We start from the raw sequence: 24,322 nt of genomic DNA, 5'->3' as shown, positions 1-24,322 counted from the left end.
CCTTTACTTCATCATGTCGCTATCGACCACAAGTGTCTCTCCCAAACTCCCCCACACCTCCTGCATCAATCATTTTACAAACCCCAATGACATCGGATCAATACGCACAATAATTGTCATTCTTGGGGACTGAAAAGTTAAGTGGAATGCGCAGGAAATTGAGATACAAGTTTAGTTTGTTCAGCGACCATGCTCTTAACGCCGTACATTTGGGTAACAATCATTTTCAGTTATGAAAGCTGTACGGCTATGAAATGTCTTACGATGCGATTCAAACACCGGCTGAGCAAAATATGCGTAGACCCCCGCAGGTGCCTGGCCAGATAATTGAGGAACGTTATTTTCTGATTTTATTTTTCCACATTTTTCCCCATTCTCAATAGGGAACATACAGTGAATATTTATCTCAGTTTTCTAAAGAATTTTGAGGTTTATACAAATAAATAAATACATGCATCAAAGTGGCACTCAAAGTGCGGCCCATTGGTCACTCTCAGTTGCCCATCATTGTTCTATACTCCCACAGTGTGTGAACTAAGTGAAAAGTGTGAATATTAAATTAACCATTGACAAGGATCTATTTTTTCTGACATTATTTAGGATGAACGTTTATAAACACTGTGTGACAGGAAGTGATGCCAGCCTAGAGGTTGCAATAGGCTTTATCTTTTTAATAGAGTGTGGCGGGCCAGACAACTGCCACCTATTGACATTTTCGAGTCTCAACTGAATCCAATATGCATGTCTTTGCAAGGTGGAAAGAAATCTGAACATACAAAAGGAATATCGAACAGCCAAAATTCAAACCCAGAACCTCAGGGCTGGGAGGCAGACATGCTCACCACTAGCACATCATGCTGCTGTACTGTAACTACTGGAAACAAAAATGTCAAGTAGCTTTGGGATGATTCCATTTTTAGCACCGGTGGCAGTAATGTGGTCGCCGTGGCGACGGCTTGACAACCAGCAGGACCTGGGATTTCTCTAAACCCCTCGACTCAATACATGTGTGGCCTCATGGCATCAACGGTGTCACGTCGGGGCGCAAAACAGAATGGAAAGAGGAAATAGAGCATGGCGCTCACCGTGTTTTACAATTCAAACGGGCCTCGGAGAGCTGTTAAGTTGCTTTGCCTCAGGCAAGCCACTTCATGTATTATGAATATATAAAGCAAATGGATGGCTGAGGGTGTTTTTTTCCCCCCCACTTCATTTTTGTCTGTGAAGTGCAGTATCTATTTAGTTCAGAGGCATCTTGCTGAGGAAACAGGGCGCTTTGGTAATTTCACAAAATGTGAGTCAAAATGTGTTTGTGTGTTGTTTTACACATAACTGGACTGTTTAGATTTTCTGAGAAGTGGTCCAAGTTGTAGGCGCTTCCCAAACATAAATGGCATCGTTCTTTTGGAATGCAAAACGACAGTCGTTCAGATACCTTGCAGAGAGGCCTCTCTGTGTCCATCAACAAATGCCTGGCTGGAAAACTCCCTCATGAATATTCCATTCATTTGTAAAAGAGAAGTGAAGCTCCCTCAACAACATATTGTCATTTGTTGTCGTTCCATCTCCACATGAATCAGACCTCGGAAAAGTACGGCCCCCAGGGGCCACATCCGGACCTCCCACATTGTCTGACCGGCCCTCCCCCAGTGAGTATGAAGTCAAAGTCAAATATATGCTTTTATTTTATGTGCGCTAGTAGAAACGAGGTAGCAAGTAAGAGCTATCTAACTTTTGTCTGGAGTGATGCCAACGTAGCAACGCTTTTGCTCTACTCAGCAACTTTTCCAACCCCTCCAGCAACTATTTTCCCACAAAACACAACTTTTTTGAAACTGTGCATCAAAAGCAAATACTGTACATTTTTAGTTCAGGTTATAGTAGTATTTTTCTCCTGCAGGTGAAGAAGGAACAAAGAACATCAAGCTCTTGTCAACGAGCTCATCTTATCCTAAAAGCAGTGCAGTGAGGTCCCCATGTGGAGCGTTGGGTTATTACTACACGCTAAGCAGTAAAACCGTAACCGGAGGGAAGAATTATGACATAACATGATACTGTATGACATATCATAACATCATAACATCAGCATAAGTGCACCTAAAATACTTAAATCAAATCAACCTTTCCTTCCAAAACAAGACTCATACGTTTATTGTAGTGGAAAAACAAACTGCACGACTCCTCCTGTCCAGCAAGAGGCGCTCAAAAAGTTACAAAACATAAGCGCGATGACGCCACAAAAAAGCGACCGGCACGCCCGTGTCGTCATTAGTTGCGACACACAGACAAGGATGGGGACAAACTAGATGGGGCTTTTCTACATGTTGCTCTTTCTCCGCGGCAACGACGATGATGATCAGTTATCCTCCAGGACGTCGTCTGAGAACGATGAGGTGGAATTTACCAGCCATAGAGATGCTTGACCGAAAGGTGGACGGGTGACGCTGACGCCAGCAATCGCAAAGAAGACAAATGTGAGACCCTAAACTTGTATAGGATTGCACGTGTCCTCGTTTTTAATCACGACTTCAAAAGTTTTTTTTTCTCCCCATGCATGTTTCATTGCCAAATTAATCCACATATCGCTTGACCAACTACAGGGCCCTTGGCCTTGTCTGACTACCTTATTTACCCTTTGTAAAAGTATAAAATGGTGCATCGGGTTTAGTCCCAGAAAGTAAACACAAAGATCAGGTATAGGTAACTTAAATGCTTGAATTGACCACCATTTTTAATGTTATCTTTCATATTTTTGATTTTTCCAGGATTCTTTCCTTCCATTCCCACCGTTTTTCATGAAAAAAAATTGCAATTGTTTTTGAAATGTTTGCGGCGGTTTGTAAAAAAACATAAAATAAATTATAAAGGACAAAATTGGTCACCATTTTGTCATCTTGACTCCGAGCATAAGATGATACGCCTGGACCAGGAATGGTCAACTGATGGCCCCCTGAGTGGCCATTTGAATAATTTTCAGCTTGAAGGGGATGGTAAGAGGTGACCTGGTTGTCCAGTGGTTAGCGCGTCGACCTCACAGTGCAGAGGTACCGGGTTCGATCCCAGCTCTGGCCTCCCTGTGTGGAGTTTGCATGTTCTCCCCGGGCCTGCGTGGGTTTTCTCCGGGTACTCCAGTTTCCTTCCACATTCCAAAAACATCCATGGGAGGCTGATTGAACACTCTAAATTGTCCCAAGGTGTGAGTGTGAGCGCGGATGGTTGTTTGTCTCTGTGTGCCGTGGATTTGGCTGGAAACTGGTTCAGGGTGTCCCCCGCCTACTGCCCGAAGACAGCTAGGATTGGCTGAAAATGGATGGAGGAGATGGTAAGGCTGCAGTTGGGTGTTTTGTTGCAGAAACAAACAAGTTACCAGGAAGCACTCTTCAGAGTCAATACAGAGCTTTTCATACAAAAAAATGAATTCAAAAGTGCTTTGCATGGACTAACATCAATATTAGTTTTGCTGACTCAGGAGCAGACAAATTACAGTAGTTAATAGCCTTAATGTACAACCACGAAAAGTACCACTTGAGAAAAATGCACATTAAAAAAAAGCGTCCAGTTACCAAAGTGAACTGGTGTATCCAACCAATCGGCTGCCTTTCTTGTCGCTTGCGTTTTATTCTTTGTTCGATGAGTGTCACATCATTTGGCATTCTTCATGTTGGGTGTAATCCGTCGTCGTCTTCATATCCGTCGTGTTCCTAGTCGCTGGCTCTTTGTCTGACATCAAACCCAAACTTCCTCCCGCCTTGTCTCGTCTCGTTTCGCCTGCGTGTGGGTCCTTCTGTCTTCACTTTGTGATCAGCTTCACAGTGATTGTAAGAATAGAAACAGTTATCAAAGTGGGGGTAAAAAGACCTTCCTTTGACCTGTGCTTTTTTTTTGTGCATTTCCACTGTAAAGGATTCTAAAATATTTGAACTGAACCTTGCGAGTACCCCGTCGTTATGGTCTACAGTGTCTTTTGAGTACAACATGCATGCCTGGAGGAGTTGCTGCCTCTCAGTACATCACATCGTCATGCTGAACTTCAGGAGTGTCAGTAACTGCACCCATTGACACACGGGCTCTTGCATGCACCGCCACTGATCCTCCGGTGATGGAACACGGCTCGGGGCAGACGCGATGACGGCTCGAGTTCTTCCGTGTTCTCCTTGCGAGCCATCCTCAAAGAAACAAATTGATCCGGCGCACAGAAGCGGACGAGTGGGGGCGGGGGGGGGGGGGGGGGGGGGGGGGTTAAAAAAATCACCAAAATAGAGTTTCCTTTGTAAATTGAAAAGGGGGGGGTAGAGGATGTGGAGACTTGGTGTGAGTCACAGCGGGCTGGTGGCAGCCACAATTGTTTAAGTTAAATGTCTTCTAATTGTGGGGGTTATTTTTACTATCCGAACCGAGTTCTACGTGCGTGTGTGTGATACTTACGTGATCGTGTAAGTGTGTATGTGTCTTTGAAATAGTTCATGTACTTTCCTAACGTGTTATTTCACTTTTATCTGTGCTTTTTATTTGTCGTGCCACTTAAGTTAAATACGTTGGGGGTTAGTCCACTGTAGTTCACGAGGCAGAGTTCTATTAAAAACTCGTTGCCCATTGTCATCTTCTTTCAATTGAACCTTCAATTTAAGTCTTCAGACGAGCAATACACTCAAAATATTTCCATCCTGCCTCAGTGTGTAAAATCCTAACCAGCAGCTGTAACACTCTTCACTACCACTTGAGGGCGCACTGACCCCACCACAAAATCCCTCCGCCCCGAAGAAGTCAGTTTTATCTTCTCTTTACTGACCTACATCTTTCTCTTTTTACGACTCTGCGTTGTGAGGGCTAATTCCACCTGAAGCCATTTAACAACGCCTTTTATATCTCTGCGTTTACAATCTTAAAGTTCTTTTTGCTCAGGGTCTTTTTTTTCCTCCCAGTATGTTCTTCTACCTCTTTTTTCTTCAATTAACAGTTGACTTTAGTGGAAACCACCCCATTTTATTCCCATTTCGCAATTCCAAAATATTACTTCGAGAAAGCTATGTGGTGTTGCACTAAATGTGTAGTTTAAAGGCTAAAAATTCAATGTCTGTCTGACCATCTTCTATGCATTTGTCCTTTTAAGGGGTAATGTGGAAACTGGAGCCTATCGCAGCTGACTTTGGGTGTGAGACGGAGGTACCTTGGACTTGTTGCCTGGCAATCGCTGGGTACATATAGAAGAACACGCATTTACACTCATGGAACAAATTGGGGTCTTTAACTCATTCACTCCCAAAGACGTTTTTAAACGTCTTTTCAGATTTGGTCTAGAATTGGCTGGTACTGAATGAGTTTTAATTAAACCGACATACCAGTTTTTGGAATGTGAGAGGAAATCAGATTACATCTTTTAGCTTCAACCCAAAGACTGATACATGGGCTACACGTATGCACACACACACACACACACACACACACACACACACACACACACACACACACACACACACACACACACACACACACACACACACACACACACATATTCAGTCATGTCGTTTAGGGACACTGCACGCTTTGCCCTTGGTGCAAGATAGTGAGCCGTACAGCAGGAGCCCCGTCAAAGTGCCGATACACATGGGGGGTGGGGGGGATGTCAGGGACGCCGACGGTTTGGACATCCGGGCCGACAGTGGGGCGCAGTTCTCCCTCTTTCACCTGCAGTCGGACTAACTAGCAGCTCTGGCAGCCACAGAGACAATTAATTCTGCCGCACTCCATTAGCCAATAGTTGCCCCACTGCGAGGAGACGAGGGAAAGTTTCACCAGCGAGGAGGAGGAGGAGGACAGAGAGATAAGCCAAGGAGAGGATGAATGAGGGCGAATGAATGCAGTCGGGGGACACAGAAAGTGATGTCATTGCTTTGCTGCATTAATTCTGTCTGCGGCGATTTAAGGCTATGCTACAAGATCACAGAAATCCCCCACCTTTTCCTGATTCTCTCTTCACTTATTGACAACCAGCTTTTTACCTTTATTTGCAAAATTCATCGCTTAGTGTTTTTTTTGTGCACTTTCTGAAACACCCGTCGATGCCCCCCGACCCCATGCCCGCAAAACACTATCCAAATTGAAAAGTAGTACTGTAATTGGTGTCAAGGAAGTGGTACCTTGACGATGAGTTTATTTCCTGATTACGCTTGTATATCACTCTACTTATTTATCAAAGCAATTTTCCCAATTAGTTGAAATGCTATTAAACTGTTCCGCCAACCCCAAAAGCACGATTTTCGTCTTATATTTTTCATCTATCCATCCAATATTTAATGGAGAATAATAATACTGTATTGTAAAAGTACACCCACACAGTTCGAGAGTAATGGCTCTCTCTCCTTGTGTGGAAAGACAAGTGAATGTCCACATAAAAAAAATATTTACTCACATTTCTGAACAAAAACAAATGCTCGAGTGATTATGCGCGATTAATTTCTGACCCATGTCGTTATACTGTAAATTTCCCCAGTGTGGGACAAATAAAGGATATCTTATTCAAAGGTGAATTCAGCTCTGAAATTCCTCATCCCTGTACAGAAAGGTCAAAGGTTGAGCGCTGACTGAAACCGAACTCGGCTTGAGAAAACCTTCCACGGCTACAATAAATAAAGCAAAAATAAAACATCAGATATTATTTTCGAACTAAATACAAGAAGAGCTCCCTTCCCTCTTTTGACAACGGTGCACACGTTGTGTGAAGTCGTTCTTCGGCGCCACAGAGGGCATCTTCACTTACCAGTATGAGGGCGCAGATGCTAAAATTTTAATCTTGGGATTTTAGCATGCACTGGCGTTAGCTGCAGCAGCCGAAGTAGTCGAAGCTTGAATGTAAGCATGCATGGATTCTGCATAGGAAGTATGACATGGTAGACTGATAGACCGGCAATGTGTTCATGCTACTTGTTGATAATGCAGCAATACAGTGGTACCTTGACAAAATCTTTTTCAATTCAGCTAACTTGTCAGTTGCCGCAATCGGAAGTCACCCTTGTACTGACGAAAGAGAGGTGTGAAATGAGTAAAGAAATGTGGGTGATACTGCTGAGCTGGCATATTAGCTGTCAGTAGAGGAAAAAGCATAAAACAAGTGAGTTCCGGTGGGTCCTCGGTGGCCGGTCCTGCCCGCTGAGTGTCTGCTTCCAGTAGTGGAGAAACGCTTGAACTGCTGCAAAAGAGTTTGTGGAAATGTTTGGCCGGAGGGAGGTGGCACATTAGTGTCTGCAGTGCCGCAGGGCAGCTTTCATGCAGGCTTACGACTTCAACGCCACAGGCGTATTTTCCTGGGATGCTGATGATGGACTTTTCCTTGAAGTTAGTGTTATTATTTTTGTGTATTTTTTTTCCCCCTCGCTCTCTTTCTGCTCTATTTAGTGACACTGAGCACAAGGCTATACGGTGACTTACTGATGTGACATCTGTTAAGGACAGCTGGAGGCAGGGGATTTTTCAGATTCAAGAATTTTATTGATCATCTGAACTTTGACTGCTCTTTTGCTCCTATCAATGAGAAGATGTTAGCACTGGAAGCATATGTATTACACTGGTGGGCAGCGGGCACAATTCAGTTCAGTCCAACAACTTCACGCTTCAATGGGCTGCACCACAGACGGCACGATTAAGTTAAGCATCTAATTTGATGCATAGATGAGCTGCAGTAATCTTCAAAACCAGTTTAGGCCGCCGAGTTCTCTGCCTTGATATGCTGCGGGGAATGTTAAAATCAGTTCTGGCCAACTGGCTGGATGGGCTGTGGCAACCATCAAAACATGTCTAGTGTGGGATGTTTTTCCAATCAGCAGGAGGTATAATTATTCTCCTGCATAGATGGGCTGCAGTAAACCGCCGCAGCAGTTCAACCAAAACGAGTTTGCGTATTTCAGTTTAGTTATTTGTTTTCTTTCTCTCTTTGCTTCCTTCTTTGTTTCTTTCTTTCTTAAACATTTGAATGCATCTCAAACGCAGTTCAGAGGAACATTAGGTTTTAAATAAGCCAAAAGTGCAAAGATTTACTTAAAACCGTGGCCGACATCTCGCGCTGCTAGTTCACTCGCCTCCGGACCAGCTCTGATTCTATGAGTTAGTAAAGAAAAGGGATTATGGGACCGGTAAGTGGTGCCTAAGTGGCAGGTGTGGGATAATTTTACCCCCTCATCAATTGTTTGAGAACTAAAAGGGTTACCTCTCAACTTGATTGAGAGTTGCAAAGGCGGATAATGTGGAACCTTCTATTGCTTCTTATCAGAATAAGTGGCAATAAAGAGAATAAGATCTCCATACAACACACAACGGCGGTCTTCTGACATACCTATTCAATCAATTTGTTAGGATTTGGGCTTTCGTGTTCTTTAGCGTGGGCTTATTTTTTTATCAAGTCATTTTGAACAATTATGTGCTTTAAACTGTGTGTGATCGGTTTGTGAAAGGCCTTTTTAATTTCCAGCATGACTGTGCCCCATATAGATCCAGATGAGTGTGTTGCCACAGGATTTTGCATGGGAAGATTACAACAGACACCCAGAGTAATAATTAGTTAAGTGGAGTTCCTCAAGGAAATTTTTGCGGTACTTTCATTTTCAGTTCAATTTGAAAAAAAAAATCCTCCATATTCCCTTCACCTCCTTAATGGATGGATAGTCAAAAAGAAACAGTAAGGCTTCAGCATCCATCCAAAGTATCAAAAAGTAGTCATACATTTTTTTTTTTAAGAGAGTTCCACAGGGCAATGTTTGAGGTCCATTTCTTTTCAATGCAAGGTGAATAGACAATCCAGACTGATTCTTGCTGAGGTTACTTCAGAATTACATTAATCAAATGTCATCAATGGTTAAGGTATGGCGAGAATCTCTCGATTTAAAACGGCTGGTGTATTTAGCCGACATCATTCTCACACTGAATCACCGCGCCGTCCCCCCCACCGCCTGCCCCCCTCCTCTATGACTCCGACTGGTTCCCTGCCATCTGTCTGCCTGGGCGCCTGAGGTGCTGCTTGCTATTTAGATGATTTAGTCGGAGAGGGAGAAAGGGATTTCATTAGCTGTTTACCTACGGGCCTCTGGCACATGCAGTGCTGTACGGGCGCTTTATTAAAAAAAAGGGAGCCTGTGGAGGGGCAAGGTGGTTTCGTGGGTGAAAGGCCTAGGGCATCTGGCTGCAGGTGCGAGTCCTCGGGGGGGGGGGGGGGATCTTCATTTCATTGCTTTATTTATTATCCTTCAGGTCGAGGTGTCATTTTCTGGCTGGCCTGCCCACCGAGAACAAACTTGCGGGGTCCTGTGTGACGCCGCTTCGTGATCGGGATTTATGTTGTGCTTGCCAGTCCCTTTCAAAGGGAAAGAAGATCACAACTGTTTACCTGAGGGCCAACCCAGCCTGCAGTGCTTTCATTAGCTCTTTACAACAACACACTTGAAGGAATAATTGCCTTCGTTCACTTTTAATTTCATTTGCTCAGAAGAAATAAGTAAGATTGTTTCAGATAAGTACAACCACTACCCATTCTGCTTTTTAGTAACCTCATTTGTACTGGAGATGTGAATGACTGGATTTTTTTTTCTTTTAAGTCAGCCAAGCCTGGTACACACATAAGGATTTGTTCAAATCTTAAAAGACTTCTTATCTGTTCCAGAACCCACACATGAAGATTAAAAAAAAATATATCAGTTCCACCACTAATCTCAATCTAGGCAGCCACGAGAAAAAGGTTGCGTGATCGCACCAATTCTTTCCAAGTGATGCTGAAGGGTCTGGAGGTGCGATTGTTGTAGAATGGTGACGCCATCAATAAAAAGACTTACCTTGGAAAATACTTCTTGCCGTCTAGTGAACCCACATACTACAACAACAACAACATATTGAGTAGGGCAAGTTCATTTTTAATTACAGCCAGGTCATTTCATGATTGATGACAATCAGTGCGACATTACAGTTCAAGAAGTCAAGGCGTTGGCTTTCCTCACACGCATTGCGATTTTTGATCGTAAATATTAAACAACGGTCGAATGCTAAAATAAAATTAGCGACACATCAACATGCTTTGGACAAAAGTACTGAGACACTGATGGCAACATTTCGGGGTTCTTGCGAAGCATCTTTTCTTTTTTTCTGGCAGGTTCTGGTCAAACTCCGAATTACAGTGAACCACCGACTTTATTGTGATTCAGTGTTACAAAAAAAAAATAAATACTCCTACTATTGGATTTTGAGGAGGATATAGAAGGCGATACTACACAACATTTTTGGGCGTTAAACATAATGATACCGCCGTAAGGTATGTGCAGCTCTCCATTAAAAGATCATCCAATATGTATCTTGATACGTTACACCTCCGAATCACAGTATCGTGCGCGCATGTCATTAGCGTTTCAACTTTCTGATGTCCCGCCCTTGTTCTGAGACTCTTTGCCGACTTTCACGCTGGAAGTGTCTCAAGAAGTCATCCCAGGCGTCAGTCAGCGAGCACAAAAGAAGCCGAGCGTTCCTCGTGGCGTCACGCGCAAAGAAGCTGCGCTGACTGACAAGGGGCCCGCTGGAAAGGTTGCACTCAGGGAGAGGCCTCGGAGCAGGCAGCGCTTCGACAGGGTGGTCGCCCTGGGAGGGCCCCCTCCCACCCCACACAAAAACAGGCGCAGCTGGAGTTGAAACATCTCAGCCCCCCATCTTTGCTTTGCCCTCACCGCTTACATTTTCCTCCCCGCAACCTTTTCCCGTGACCTATTCTCCATCCTTTTTTTTCCATTCCACCTGCGCCTGGTTTCTTCTCCTCAGAGCCCCTCCCCTTTTCCCCCGTAGCCCCTTTCTGTCATCCCCCCCCCCCTCCCTCACCCACTTGTCCACCCCGAGTGCTTCCGTCACCTTTCCATCTTAAGCCGCTTTTTCAGCCCCTGCAGGTTTTCTCTGTCAACCTTGAGCCCCTCCCGAAGCCTTGAAAGCCTCATCCTGTCACTTCACCTTTACTCCCCCTCTCCCTCCTCTCCACCTCCACTTCCTCCTCCTCCTGTCAATCAAAGTGGATGCATGACCCACTTTCATCCAGTGATCCGTCCGTCCTCCTTGGCCGCTTTATGCTCCGGTCGGTTTGTGTGACAACACCGAATGTGACGACCCTCACCTTCAGGCAACCTCTACGACAGGAGCTACACACAAGTGGAAATTTTATTTACGTTTTGCGTCTTCTATCCTGAGTTTCTGTCCATCTTTACTTTGTTCTGTGACCGTCACTTAAAACACTTTCAAATCATCTTTGAAATTATTCATCTGTTCCTTCTCCAGCAGAAAGTCCAACACCCCCCAAAATTTGAATCAGTTAAATAGCACTGTATAAGCAATCACATTTCTTTATGGAAATATAATAGCGTAATTGGAATGTAAAAAAATTCAAGCGTTTGTACAAACCTTCTGGTTTGTGTGACTTGGCCACTTGGACGCAGATTAGTGCAGTTGTGCAAACACAAAAGTATAAGGCACAGGTGTCAAAGTCAAGGCCCGGGGGCCAGATCTATCCTGCCACATCATTTTATGTGGCCCGCAAGAGCAAATCAAGTGTGTCAACTTCCATGACGGTGGCTAAAATCTGAAAAAAAATATCAAATTGTCGTCTGTATTGAACAACGTTAAGATTCTGCAAGAGTTTTAAGGCGTTCACACTCACTTGAACAATAATTGAACAAAAAATATATATATATTGTTGACTGATTTCAAAAGTAGTAATTTTTTTTGTGGACAAAAATATGATGTTATGATTAAACATTTATTCACTTTCACTGTTGTAATGGCCCTGCAAGGGAAGACGTAAATCCAATGTGGCCCCCGACAAAAAAGAGTTTGACCCCCCTGGTATAAGTGTTTCACAACATGGTTGTTTTTTTTCACGGAAGATAAAGAATGTATGCCTGTGACAGAATTCTTTGACGATGATAACTAGGAGATGGGACACTGATAAAATCTTATCAATGCTTCTTTCTCATACTGCTTCATATTGTCAACTGCCCGCTCATGTTTTTCTATTAATTCAAGTGCACTGCCATCTACCGGCAAAGAGTCTGAAGCTACTTGCAACACAAAGCAAAAAAATAAAAATAAAAAATTGACGAGAGTGATGGTCCATACCTTGAAAAACTCATAAGTTGGGCCTTGGAGATTGATTACTCGAACAAAAGTACCTAGACCAAAAGCTTGCAAGAGTAGGCCTTGAGGTTCTAAGAGTTGTAGCCATAAATGGCTTTACATGAGTAGATGCTTGGAAGTATCCCACCAATTACCCATTGACGATAACATCAAGCAAGTGGGACCATGTAGTATTTAACAAAAAAAAAAAAAAATCATAATTTGTATGAGAACGTTCCCAATTAAACTAGTGAGCATTGAATGGACCGAGGAAGACTGAGAAGCACTGCTCTCTTCAACTCAAGTGTTTCTTTTCACACTCGCACTCGACCCGTGCCCTCCATCGGCGTCGACGCGCCGCTTCGGTGCTGTCCATGTCTGCGGCAATGCGTTTAAGTGCTGAATCACCGTGCAGCCGTTTCTATACGAGTGGCTGAGCACAAAGAAGGGAGGAAAAAAAAAGATGGTACTTCACCTGTTTCTTTCACTTGAGGGGAACAGAAAGGAGGCAGTGTTAAGAAGGCCATGCCATCGTTTAACTCGCATCATTTGGTGCAGTGACACCATTACGGGGGACGCACCTGCACATCCAAAATGCTCCATTCATAATCATAAGAGGCAAGATTGACGGTATTTTTTCAATATTTCAATTAAGTCTTCAAAAAAAAAATTTGTTGGGGTAAACATCAAGGCCATTTAGTGAGCCAATTTACGTGTTTTCGTAAGCATCAAAGACGATTTAGTCATCGAACAACCTCACAAAGGCGTTTTTCTGAACCTCAATCACAACTGTGTATTTAATGAAATGATGAAATTATGTTTTTTGTCACCATCAGAGATGAATTAGTTTCAAATGAGTACCGTATGTGTTTTTCTTAAATAGCCAAGGTGATTTTGGCGAAGGAATCAAACATAAGCTTTTGCGAACATCAATCACTTAGTATTAAAAAAAACAACAACCATGATGTGATTTTGTCTTACAAAAACAGTTGACGTTGTCTGTGAAAATAAAGGACAATGAAGAGCCTTAAATTAACCTATTTGTTTTTTTTTAAACAAAATACACATTCAATATATTGTTTTCATAAACATCAAAAACAATTTAGGGTCATCAACATGTTTTCATAAATCATCTGGGAAACGACTACTTTAGTAGAAGTACAAATACCAAATGCTAAAAAAGACTTGAGTACAGGTAGGAGTACAGATTTTTGAAGTACGGACTTATAGACTAGTCACAGCTCAGTTTCTAGCTGAGATTTGACAAAAAATTGAATTTTACAGGTCACTATTTACAAGACTCCAGCTAGATTCTTTTCGCTTTATTTATTTATTTTTTTTTTTTGCCGCAATGCGCTCTGTGACTCCAGTAAAACTCTAAAACCACCTCTTGACTTTCAATTTTTAGTCTGTGATTATGAAAATAATTTGGTGTAAGACCAGCCAATACAGAAAAAAAGTGTTTTTGCAGAAATCAATGCTGGAGCTGGCACCATCAAAAACAACAACAAAAAAAGTAAATAAATAAAAAACGGCTATGGATGGGGAGGATTTTGTTATTCTCTTGCTGTTCTCATTAATGCTCCCAGGTTCACGTTACTCCATGTCTCTGCCGTCCCCATTTCTTCCACCTGATAACCCCCCAAGATCTCAATCGATAACCGAATCGAGATCTCACCTGCAGTGTCGCTTACAGAGGTTGAAAAGCATCACAAGCCCATTTGAACAAAGTCATGAGTAGAAAATACAAATGCCTCTACCCACATGTAGGGTTTACAAGTAAACCGTTCTTAGAAAAATAAATACGTACTGAAGTACATATACCTGGAAAAAATACAGGATACTTCAGTACCAGTAACAATGTACGTGTACTTGGTCACTTCCCACCGGTGGAAGGAAGAAAGGGAGAAAGGAAAGACTAACGTTATCGAGAAGGAGGGATGAGAGGATAATGTGAGATTGTGTTGAGAGCTATATTAGACAGTGCAGGCTGGCAGGGGAAATTGGAGTGTGCGGGTGTGTGCGCGGTGGTGGAAATTGGTGTCGGCAGGACCCCAAATGGCTGTTTTCCTGCCTGACAGCAGATAAGAGGGAGAAAAAAAATATATAAACAAGGCAGTGTGATAGCAAAGAGGAGGAGGACGGGAAGGAAAGGTGGACGTGATGTGGTTTGTGAACGCTTTCCGCAACGCAAACGCCTCGGAGCCGCCCGATAACCCCCAATCCATGACTTATCATCGATATTTATTTATTTTTTTCTCTGCGGCTGGTTGAGCCGCTCGGATCGATGAGAAGAACGTCTTTCTCTCTCTGATTGGCTTAACAGTTTCACTGTCGCCCCAAACTCTCCTGCCTACTTTCTTCTCATGAGATCCAATATGAGAATTTGAATGTACGTATGTAGATTTTTCAGGTACCTGTACTTTACTGTATTTATTATTTTGACTTTTTTTAAACGTGTGTTCATATGACGGGTGCAGTTAGAAAGGGGTGTTTGCACCTTTGTGGAAGTGAACATAACTGACTTACTTCCCGACCAATGAAAGCGGCTCCACTCATTTGCAGGAGAGGCGTGCGCACATTATTTAACATTGCTGTTTAAAAAAAAAAAATACAATAAAGGTGATGAGAATAGTAATAGATTCAAATAATTTATTTCTACAAACAACCAGAGGGTTTGATATTTGCTGTTGTCATACTTATGAATGAAATCGGACGACGCCCACCGCACATATCAGAAGAGTGTCTGCCTGCGCTTTGATCAAATCCACCAAAATTGCGTCACACCACCTGTACCTAAACGTAGACCTGCTTTTACCTGGTCGAAGGTCTAGTCTACTTTCAGTCACCACATCACCACATTGTCAGGTGCAATGGGGGCATGACGCGCCATGGTCTGCTAATTTACCAAATGTGGTAAGATAGACTTGTCACTTAGGTACAGGAGTTGCATCACTCCACATCCTTTTACCAAAGTCTAGTTTTACACAAGTATCTGCGCTTCTTCTTAAAGTACAGATTATGAGTACTTTTTGCCACCTCTTTTTCCTTTCTATCTCCTTTTCACTTCTAATCCTCCTCGCTTGCACCCATCTATCCATCTGCAGTAATGAGAAATCAGGGACCCCTGGTTCGCCCACCTGAGCAGGCGCGCGTGTTGTGTGTGTGTGTGTGTGCATGCGTGTGTGTGTGTGTGTGTGTGCATGCGTGTGTGTGTGTGCGTGTGTGTGGTTATAAGACCATGGGGATTGCATTTCAGATTGCTCTGCTCTGGTTCCTTGCGCCATCTTTGTGTGTGTGTGTCTGTCTTTGGGGGCAGTCAGGGTGGGGGTGGGGATGTCTCACCATCTTGAGACCCTCCTGAGAGTCAGCTGATGTGTGTGTGTGTGTGTGCGTGTGCGTGTTTGTAGTCTTCTATAGTCGATTTAATCGAATATAATTCAAGGATTGAACCCTTTCATGCACCCTGTAACCCAGGGGTGTCAAACTCATTTTTTGCACGGGTCACATTTTACTGACCATTTCCCTTGGAGGGCCGTTATGCCGTTTTATTCAACTATTGTTTAAGTTACTGTAGTAAAGGGTTTGGTAACAAGAAAATGCATACAATAACTCTCTTATTTATTACATATAAGAATTTTAAAATTTTGGTCGAGATTTTACCAATCATCATGGAAGTTGACGTGTTTGATTTGCTTTCGCGGGCCACATAATCTGGTGTGGCAGGCCATATCAGGCCCCCGGGGCTTGAGTTTGACACCTGTGCTCTAACCTGATAACATAAACTGTCTGCAATAGTAACCACTATCCCTGAAAGGGTTAAAGGCACAAACCGGCTGATGTTGTTTTGCTTCGATGTTTATACAGTCTGGGATAAAGCAGGTGAGACGTGTAGGGAGGGGGCAAATTTATCAAGTTGAAGGAACCATCAACATTGTGTGTGCATGCATTCCACCTTGTGTTTTACATGTACAGCGCATCGTAAGGGGTTTATATTTGTGTGCTGTTGTGTGGGCTTTATGGATGTTTAGTGGAACTGGACAGTCTTTATCGCTGTGGGCAGGAACATCCTGCTGTAGGAAATCCTTTCTGCAACCACGGTGTAAAAGTCGTGCACAGAAGGAGCTGCAGAGGGACACTACAGTGGAACAGAAGGGGGTGGAAAGTGTTGTCCATGATGGATGTCAGCTTTGTCCGCCAGCTTCCTCGATGTAGTCCAATGAACAGAGCCATCTTCTCAATCCGATGGTCACGTCTCTTTTCTTTCTTTCAAAGGTTTAAAAAAAAAAAATTGAGCGAACTCAAAATTTCAAGGTAACGCATTTCAATAAAATTGGACAAAAAAAGTTGGACGATTCAAGACAAGATTTGACGTTTTCCCGTTGTGAAAATTGCCATTCCGTCATTTCGCGACAAAGGAATAAGAGTTGACACAACGACTTGCTCCTTGTGTTGACCACCAAATCTCGACGACAACAGGCAAATTGCTTTGGAGCAAACAACTTGCTTTGTTGTCTTCACTAACATTGTGGCCATGAATGCCCAAAACGTGCATTTTAAAGTTGTTCCAACTTATCTTAAAAGTTTTAGCCCCCCAAAAATGCTTTTTTTTTTTTAAAGGCGTATCGATGCAAAATGTTGTGATGATATTCCCTCAGAAATCTTGTTACGTTATCAAGAAGTTATGACAGTATTAGTTTGTGGTACATTTTTCATTGCTATATTACCGTATGTGTTGTTATAAGACCATTCATCCATCACATCTTTAATGTGTTCTTTAATATGAGTGAATGATGTCATATTTGTTACATTGGTTTGTCTAAAGATTAGATTGGATTGGATGTGTTTTTTAAATGTAATAATATTCATAAATTCATTTTCTGAGCCGCTTATCCTCACAAGGGTCGCGGGGGGTGCTGGAGCCTATCCCAGCGGTAGGCGTGGGGGACACCCTGAACCGGTTGCCAGCCAATCACAACACACACACAGACGAACAACCATCCGTGCTCACACTCACACCTAGGGACAATTTAGAGTGTTCAATCAGTCTGCCATGCATGTTTTTGGAATGTGGGAGGAAACCGGAGTACCCGGAGAAAACCTACGCAGGCCTGGGGAGAACATGCAAACTCCACACAGGGAGGCCGGAGCTGGAATCGAACCCACAACCTCTGCACTGTGAGGTCGACGCGCTAACCACTGGACCACCAGGCCGCCCTAATTTAATAATGTCATAAAAATATGAATCAAACAATTTTATACTGTATATCCAGTAGTTCACAGTGAACCGATTTAATGAAATAACGAATTAAATAATAAAGATAACAAGGGAGAGAAAAGGAAAGCAATCCAGAGACATGCGTCCGGGAATACATGCGAGTTTGTATCAAGCGTCAGTTTGCTCTTCATGTAGCAAGACTGATGCAAGCGACCAACGTCTCCCTCCAGCCACCTAGGTGTCGTCGCACATGATGAAAAGCCCCTGGTCTGGCTCTTAACTACCTTCGAGCTTATTTCTTCACTCAGGCTCCCCCTCCCCAACCCTCCCTCTCACATTGATTCACTTGATCCCCATGCCCCAAGCCATTCCTTTCCTCACTGATGCTAATCTCCCCACAGTAAAGCATTGTCAGACTTTTTGATCACACGCCAGGCTCTCTCCTCCGCCCGGCCGCTCTCGGGACTCCTTTGTGCCAATACTCTGCAGACTTTGGGAGTACTTGCCGTATAACTGACACTGAAGTGGGATGGGAGGGGGTGGGGGGGCGGCGACCAATAGCAGCTAAAATGCTGACTTTCCCTCAGAACCAGAATGAGGCAACAATTAGCAACAGGTTGCAGCACAGGAGGAAAGCCCATCTCCCGCGGTTAAGACATCCCATCATATCCTCACAAGACATGTCGGGTAAAACGGCAGACAAGATGAGGAGGATGTCTTTTCTGCTGTGTTATCCGAGGGCCCGTTTTGGCATAGTGGCCATGTTTGTAGAGAGCATTGCAAGATGGCCACCTTGTGTATGGTGTGTGCATTTTGGCATGTGTTTTTTCTCCTTCTGTTTTGGCATTCAGGAATGTATGACTCCCAATTCATGCCCCGGAAGAAGAAGAACTTTTTTTATTATTTTTTTAAATAACACCAAATCTAGCATTTCAGAAAGGGCATGTAGATTTTTTGTGTCCACTGTGTTTGTCTTTGCAGTTGTTGGCTAGCTCTCACTTGGTACCGGTGTACATCATTTTAAAGATCATGGGAAAAAAATCCGCCATTTTGATTGGCCGTGAGATCTGCACTTTTGTGATGACATTCACCTGTGAGAGGGTATTTGGAATGTCAGCCACACTAGTTGAAGAACCGCACCTGCAAGTGGTGCTATTTCATTCACAGGGATTAGCAATGTACGCTAATGCTCAGCTAATAGCTAGCATGTGGTTTGCGTCCATGCGTGATTCTCACTGTGCTCATCTGGTTAGAAAGGTGTCAAAATCAATCGTATTCTTGCAAATTTGTGGGAAGAAGGAGCTAAGTGCACTTTTCCACCAGGAGATCAAAAGGTGAGCAGCATCAGCAGAGGGTAAGAATGACACGGCGTGGCCGTAAAACACTTAGTTGGTGTCCACTGAAATTGGTCAGGGCTGAAATCAGTCAAAATCAATCTCATTCTGGCATGGACTGGTAAGCGTTGTGACCAAAGAGGCGAAATGTGCTTTTCTGCCAGGGGATCCTTTTGATCATCAAAACACTCAGCATTCAGTCCAATTGCTTGGGGATGAAATAGTCAAACCCTAACCCAGGCTTGAAACTCACTTCCTCACTGTTTCAATTTCAAACTTTCAAAACCTAACGCAGACTTGAAACTCTTGCCCTGGCATCAAACCCATACTTTGGATTCAGAACCTTGGCCAGAAAACCTAACTTGAAACCTTAACCCTGACTTGAAAACCTAATTTGAGACTGTAACCCTTATTTGAAAGCCCAGCCATCATTTAAAACCCAGGCAGAGGCTCAAAACCCCCTTTTGAAAATCAACCCTGGCTTATAACCCTAATTTGAAACCCCAATCCTTGTTCAAAACTTCAAACCTTGCCCAGGCTGGAAACCCAAATTTGAAAAATATTTTGATTTGAAACAATAACTGTTGTTAAAACCCAATTTTCATTTCAAATGGAACCCCTGACCCTCATTTGAACCCTTAACTCTTGAAATCCAAACCCTGTCTTGAAACTTTTTTTTGACATTACAATTTGAAACCCTAACTGTTGTTGAAACCTTTTTATTAAAACCAAACCCTGGTTTTATACCCCCATTTGAAACCTGAACCCCGGTTTAAATCCACTATTTGAGCCGCTTGCAGTTGTTCAATACCTAACTTGAAAGCCTAACCCTGGTTCGAAACCTTAATTTGAACCCCTAAACCTAATTTTACAACCTAATCAAGCCTTACAACCCCAATTTGATTGTCTAACACTACTTCGAAATCCTAACTCAGGTTAGAAGCCCTAATTTGAAACCCCAACCTTAGTTTGAAACCCTAATTTGATATCACTACCTCCATTTGAAATCCTAGTTCGAAACCTTAACCTCAGTTGGAAACCCTAATTTGAACCACTAACCCTAATTTGAAAACCAAACCCAGGTTCGAAACCTTAAATGGAAACCATAATGATCGTTTGAAACCCTTAACCCTGGCTTGAAGCCCTGCTTTGAAACCCTTAACTGAGGAGGCGGCACCGTCCGCGCGTCTATCCGTCATCTTTCCCTTGTTGGCTGTCGAGAGATTTCTCTTTGAGCGGCATGCCTTGCCCCCGCTGCTCCTCTTCATCCATCTTTCTCTTTCTCCGCCCGTCTTATCCTCACGCCTCAGGCCTCGCTGGTAGTTTTGCCGCCGTCAGCACTTCTGGGAAAAGATGAGAGGATGACTGCGAGGAGGCCCACAGATGTGTCGGCACACGAAGGAGACTAGTGGCTGAACACTGACTGACTGAGCCGAATATTCGTCCCGAATTGCTCCAGATGATTTACATGGCACAGTTGTGGCGCTGTTACATAATCTGATATCACAGCATTCATGCTCTGTATAATTGCGATGTGATCGTGTGTGTGTTTGTGTGTGTGTGTGTGGGGGGGGAAGTAGGGGGGGGGGGTCAAGAGGTGGATTAAGTCGGGTAAATCCTATCCCAAAATTCACCGCTCGCCGCAAGGAGCAAGATGGAGGCCAGGAGATAAGCGCGGACCTTACACTCGGCTGACAAATGGCCGCCGAATCACCGCCGCGATTAGCCGGCGCAGAGGTCGGCGTGTTGAGAGCAAGCCGAGGGAGGGAAAGCGAGGCGGGAGGAGAGAGGGAGTGAAGGACATGACGGCAAACAAGACGGAGATGAGAGGGAGAACGTGCTGGGCTGGAGGCTGAACTGTGTTAGTAACAACAACGAGACGGGAGTGCGCTTGCGGTGCGCGCGCGGGTTTTTGTCTACTAACATGACATCAAGCACACAACAAGTGAACTGAAATCACTGCCTTTTCACGACATGGCGCACATGAACTTCATCTCTCCCATTTTGTTGCCAGGAAGAAGAAGCGATGGTGCCATTGACCCGTGCTGCTAAATTAATGAATTCCAACAACGGAGCAAGTCAGAGGACATTTGGCAAAGAAAACGTGTGCGGCGCCGCCATGCCGGGTGAACTTGGAACTGCTTTAAACGTGGTAAGCAAAGGCTTTTTTCGCTAGCTTGAAAATAGCTCGCGTTTAAGTGGTCGAAGGAGGGAGGAGGATGAATGTTTTAGATGCAGGAGCGTTTATTGTTATTGATGCGTCTCGGCAAGATTAATAAGCGTCATTAATACTAATTAGCATTCTTCGGCGTCAATAGTCTTTTGCTGATACAGTGAAGTGAACCTGATTTTCTGGAGAACTGGACTAGAATTATTCACTGAGAAACTCCCCCATTCCCACCGGCTGTATGAGTGTATTTTTGTGCTTTTGTATCTTTCTAAGATGTGACAACCCTATCATTTGCTTCAAACCCTAATTCAAAAGCCGAACCCAATATTTCAACTCTGGGATTTGATTTAAACCCCAACCCAGGCTTGCAAGCCCGATCTTGTTGATTTTTTTTCCAATCTTTGTTTTTTTCAAACAATCCAGGCAAGAAATGCTCCTGTGAAAACCTGTTTTGAAACCCTACCCCTCACTTGAAGTCCTGTTCTTTAATTAAAACCCTAACCAGGTGTAGAGCCCTAATTTGAAACATGGACCTTTGATTACAATCATAACCCCAGTCTTGAAACCCTAATACTTACTCAAAACCAGAACCTTGGGATGAAACTATTACTTGAAACCCAAACACTAGTTGGGCATCCTCTTCTACATTTAAACACAAACCTTGACTTTAAAGTCTAATTTAAAATCCTAAACCTGCCTTGAGGCCCTAATCTGACACCTTAAAGGTGCTTTGAAACCCAGATTTTGAACCCCAATTATTTCACCTTCGAACCCTAATTTGAAACACTACCCCCATCTTGAAACGCTAACTTCAAACCCTAAGCCTTGATTACAACCCTAACCTAGATCACAAACCCTAACCCTTTTCTTTAAACCACAACGAATCCTTTCTTGAAGCCCTAACGCTGTTTTAAAACCATACTTTGAAACCATAGCAGTGGTTTCAAACACTAATTTGGAACACCAACCGTGGCTTGAAAATCTCTCATTCTGTGTGTGTGCGCATGTGTGGCTCTGATTGTCTTTCAGTCAAGGTGTAGCCTTTCACTTCAGCATGCTTCCTTGACACCATATTACTGTACTACTTTCCTATTTAGACAGGGCTATGGCTGCATCTTATCAGCAACTGCAAATAGGGAGTGTTTGTGAATTTTTTCCTATTTGCATCAACTAGCGAGGATTGACTGCTTTTCGACAAAAATAAACAAGAGAACCTCTCAAGAACATGTTTGTCCCGACGAGAGTGCTCTTGGTCGGTCCCTGTTGACAAAACAAGCATCCCGCCCCCTCAGAAGAGGCTGGAGGCAAGGAGAGCCCTTCACTGCTGACCAACTTTGGAAAAGAGGAGCACTCCAACACAAATAAATAAACACGCACGGTGCACTCAGCGGCAGCGGCTCATAAATCAAGCGCCCCCATGCTGACTGCTGATTGCAGACAAGCGCCACCCGGCCGAGGTCTGCCGTCTTGCAGTTAAGGAGCTGCGGGAGGGAGGGAGGCCGACGTCCTTCCTCCCCTCCCTGCTTCCATACATCAAGCGGGCGGCTCGGTCCTACCTGCGCACTCATCAGGGCCATATTTCACTTTAATGGCGCGAAGCCTTTTCTTCAACCTTCTTATTGTTATTGGGCTCCCACCAAGGCAGGAATGTTGAGCTCACAGTTTAGGCAAGCAATATGCTGTAACCCTAATCCTGGCTTGAAACCTTACCTTGAAACCGCAATGCTGTCTGGGATATCAAAACCTTACTAAAGGCTCATTGAAATTAGGGTTTGAAGAGAAGTCAAACCTTAAAACCAAAGAACAATTATTATGAAGGCTGGCTTGACTTTGCCACCAATGTTAACAGACTGGCATCCCAAAAATGCGAACCCCCCCAAATTAATTACCCTGTCATTGTTTAAAATGCTCTAATATGACGCATATTGCCGGCGGTAGCGGCTAGTGACTGGCCAGTGGGCGACTTTGCCAAGGTAGTTTAAGATCAAAGTGCCTTTGATGTTGGACAGCCTGACACTGTTGCAATTCCTGCCAATCCATTTTCAGCAAAAGCACTACGACAGTTGCGACGTCACTTCTGGAGGTCGTTGACACCCAACATGGTAGCCGCCTGACATTAATTAAATACGCAGATATTGTTTACTTCTCATTCCAACAACTCCGAATTAACCAGAGGAGCCTTTTTTGACTAATGCTGGCACTTAAAACATATACTTGCGTGTTCTTTCCCCCTTTTAACTCAGCAAGCAAGGTTAGCCGAGTTAGTTTAGCGAGGCATTTAGTGGCTCCTTCATTCTGCAGTCAAGCATAAAAGCCTCACAGCGGTGTGTGCCGAAGCCAATTACGCAACTCCCGTACTTTGCTCGAAACCAGCGCCTCCTCGAAGGGTGGCTGTCGACAAAACAAGCCTCCCACCGCAACTCCACCTGCCTCCGCTGCTCAAGTGAGAGATGACAAGTGGCCCTCATGTGCAGCCCGTCAGAAGAATGAAGCGCTTCGCAGCGGCGTGCCCGCGGAGCCTGTGTGCACAATTGCTTTGAGCCGTCATAGTGAAAGCGGCCAATGAGATCCCGTCGGTGGGCACGCGTGAGCCGCCAGCATGGAGACACGACAATTACATATTCCTCCCAGCAGAGAGGAAGAACATTTCTACAAGTGGCCCGTCATTGATTGTCTTACGTGTTGTCGGGCGTCCTGAAGGTTGCGGACAGAATCGGACCCTAGAAAGTGAACTCAGGAAAGTTGATATTACAAAAATATTTATTTATAAAAAAATTGGCGCTAGGCCGACAAATAACGACGCTGGACAACAAGTTGCGGATAATGCGACGAAAACAAAAAGCGCTTGCACAAGGCAAGGAAAAAACACAAACGAAAAGAGCTTTAAAGTACAGGAAAGACCAAACCGCGTGGAGAACAAACCGTGGGTACACTTAAACACAAAAAGAACTCCTTACTTGACTAACGAACAAGCAAAGGCAAGAGCCAAAAAAACGGAGAAAACCTAAATCAAGGCAAGAGCCAAAAACGGAACAAGGGTAATAAGAGAGCGTCTTGACGAAATGCACATAAACAACTTGAACAAGCCGAAATTGTCCGACATCTTGACGTGGGTCCGTGCGGTCCTTAAATAGTCCCGATAATTGTGATGCCAGACAGATGCAAACCGGGAACGCCTCTGCCACCTGCTGGACACGAACAGAACGTGATCTTGACGCGTATGTAAGTCTGTGTGTGTTCTACTGTCTTGAGACCCTACTTTAAAACGCGAACCCTTGTTTTGAACTCTAAACCAGCCTCGAAACCGTAATCCGAAACCCTAAATCTTGTTTAAAACCCAAACCAAATCGTTAGACCATAATTTGAATGCCTAAAATCAGAACCCCGCTTGAAAAGCTAACTTGAAACTCTATTTTGGAACCCTAACCTTTGTTTGAAACCTTATTCATGAACCTGTCATGAAGCCTTAATTTGAAA

The 24,322-nt window shown here is 43.8% G+C and overlaps 1 protein-coding gene across 7 annotated transcripts in view; it reads left to right on the top strand.

Moving 5' to 3' along the window:
• The first annotated feature begins 2,284 nt into the window (after positions 1-2,284).
• Positions 2,285-24,322, top strand: part of LOC147199093 (uncharacterized) — a 111,431-nt gene continuing 89,393 nt past the window's right edge. For all 7 annotated transcript variants that reach the window (XR_015102042.1, XR_015102044.1, XR_015102046.1 and 4 more), the window contains exons 1-2: positions 2,285-2,474; positions 20,690-20,827. Coding sequence is in view for 2 of the 7 variants with exons in the window: in XM_086122025.1 (XP_085978151.1) it covers positions 20,702-20,827 (126 nt within the window). In the remaining 5 variants the exon portion in view is untranslated. The remainder of the gene's footprint in view (positions 2,475-20,689; positions 20,828-24,322) is intronic.

This window comes from Hippocampus guttulatus, chromosome 10, assembly GCF_054856545.1.
Source record: "Hippocampus guttulatus isolate MCC_2025c chromosome 10, RoL_Hgut_1.0, whole genome shotgun sequence".
In the NCBI taxonomy this organism is placed as follows: domain Eukaryota; kingdom Metazoa; phylum Chordata; class Actinopteri; order Syngnathiformes; family Syngnathidae; genus Hippocampus; species Hippocampus guttulatus.
The sequence above is the reverse complement of the archived record's forward strand: the minus strand, read 5'-3'. Positions and strand labels throughout refer to the sequence as shown.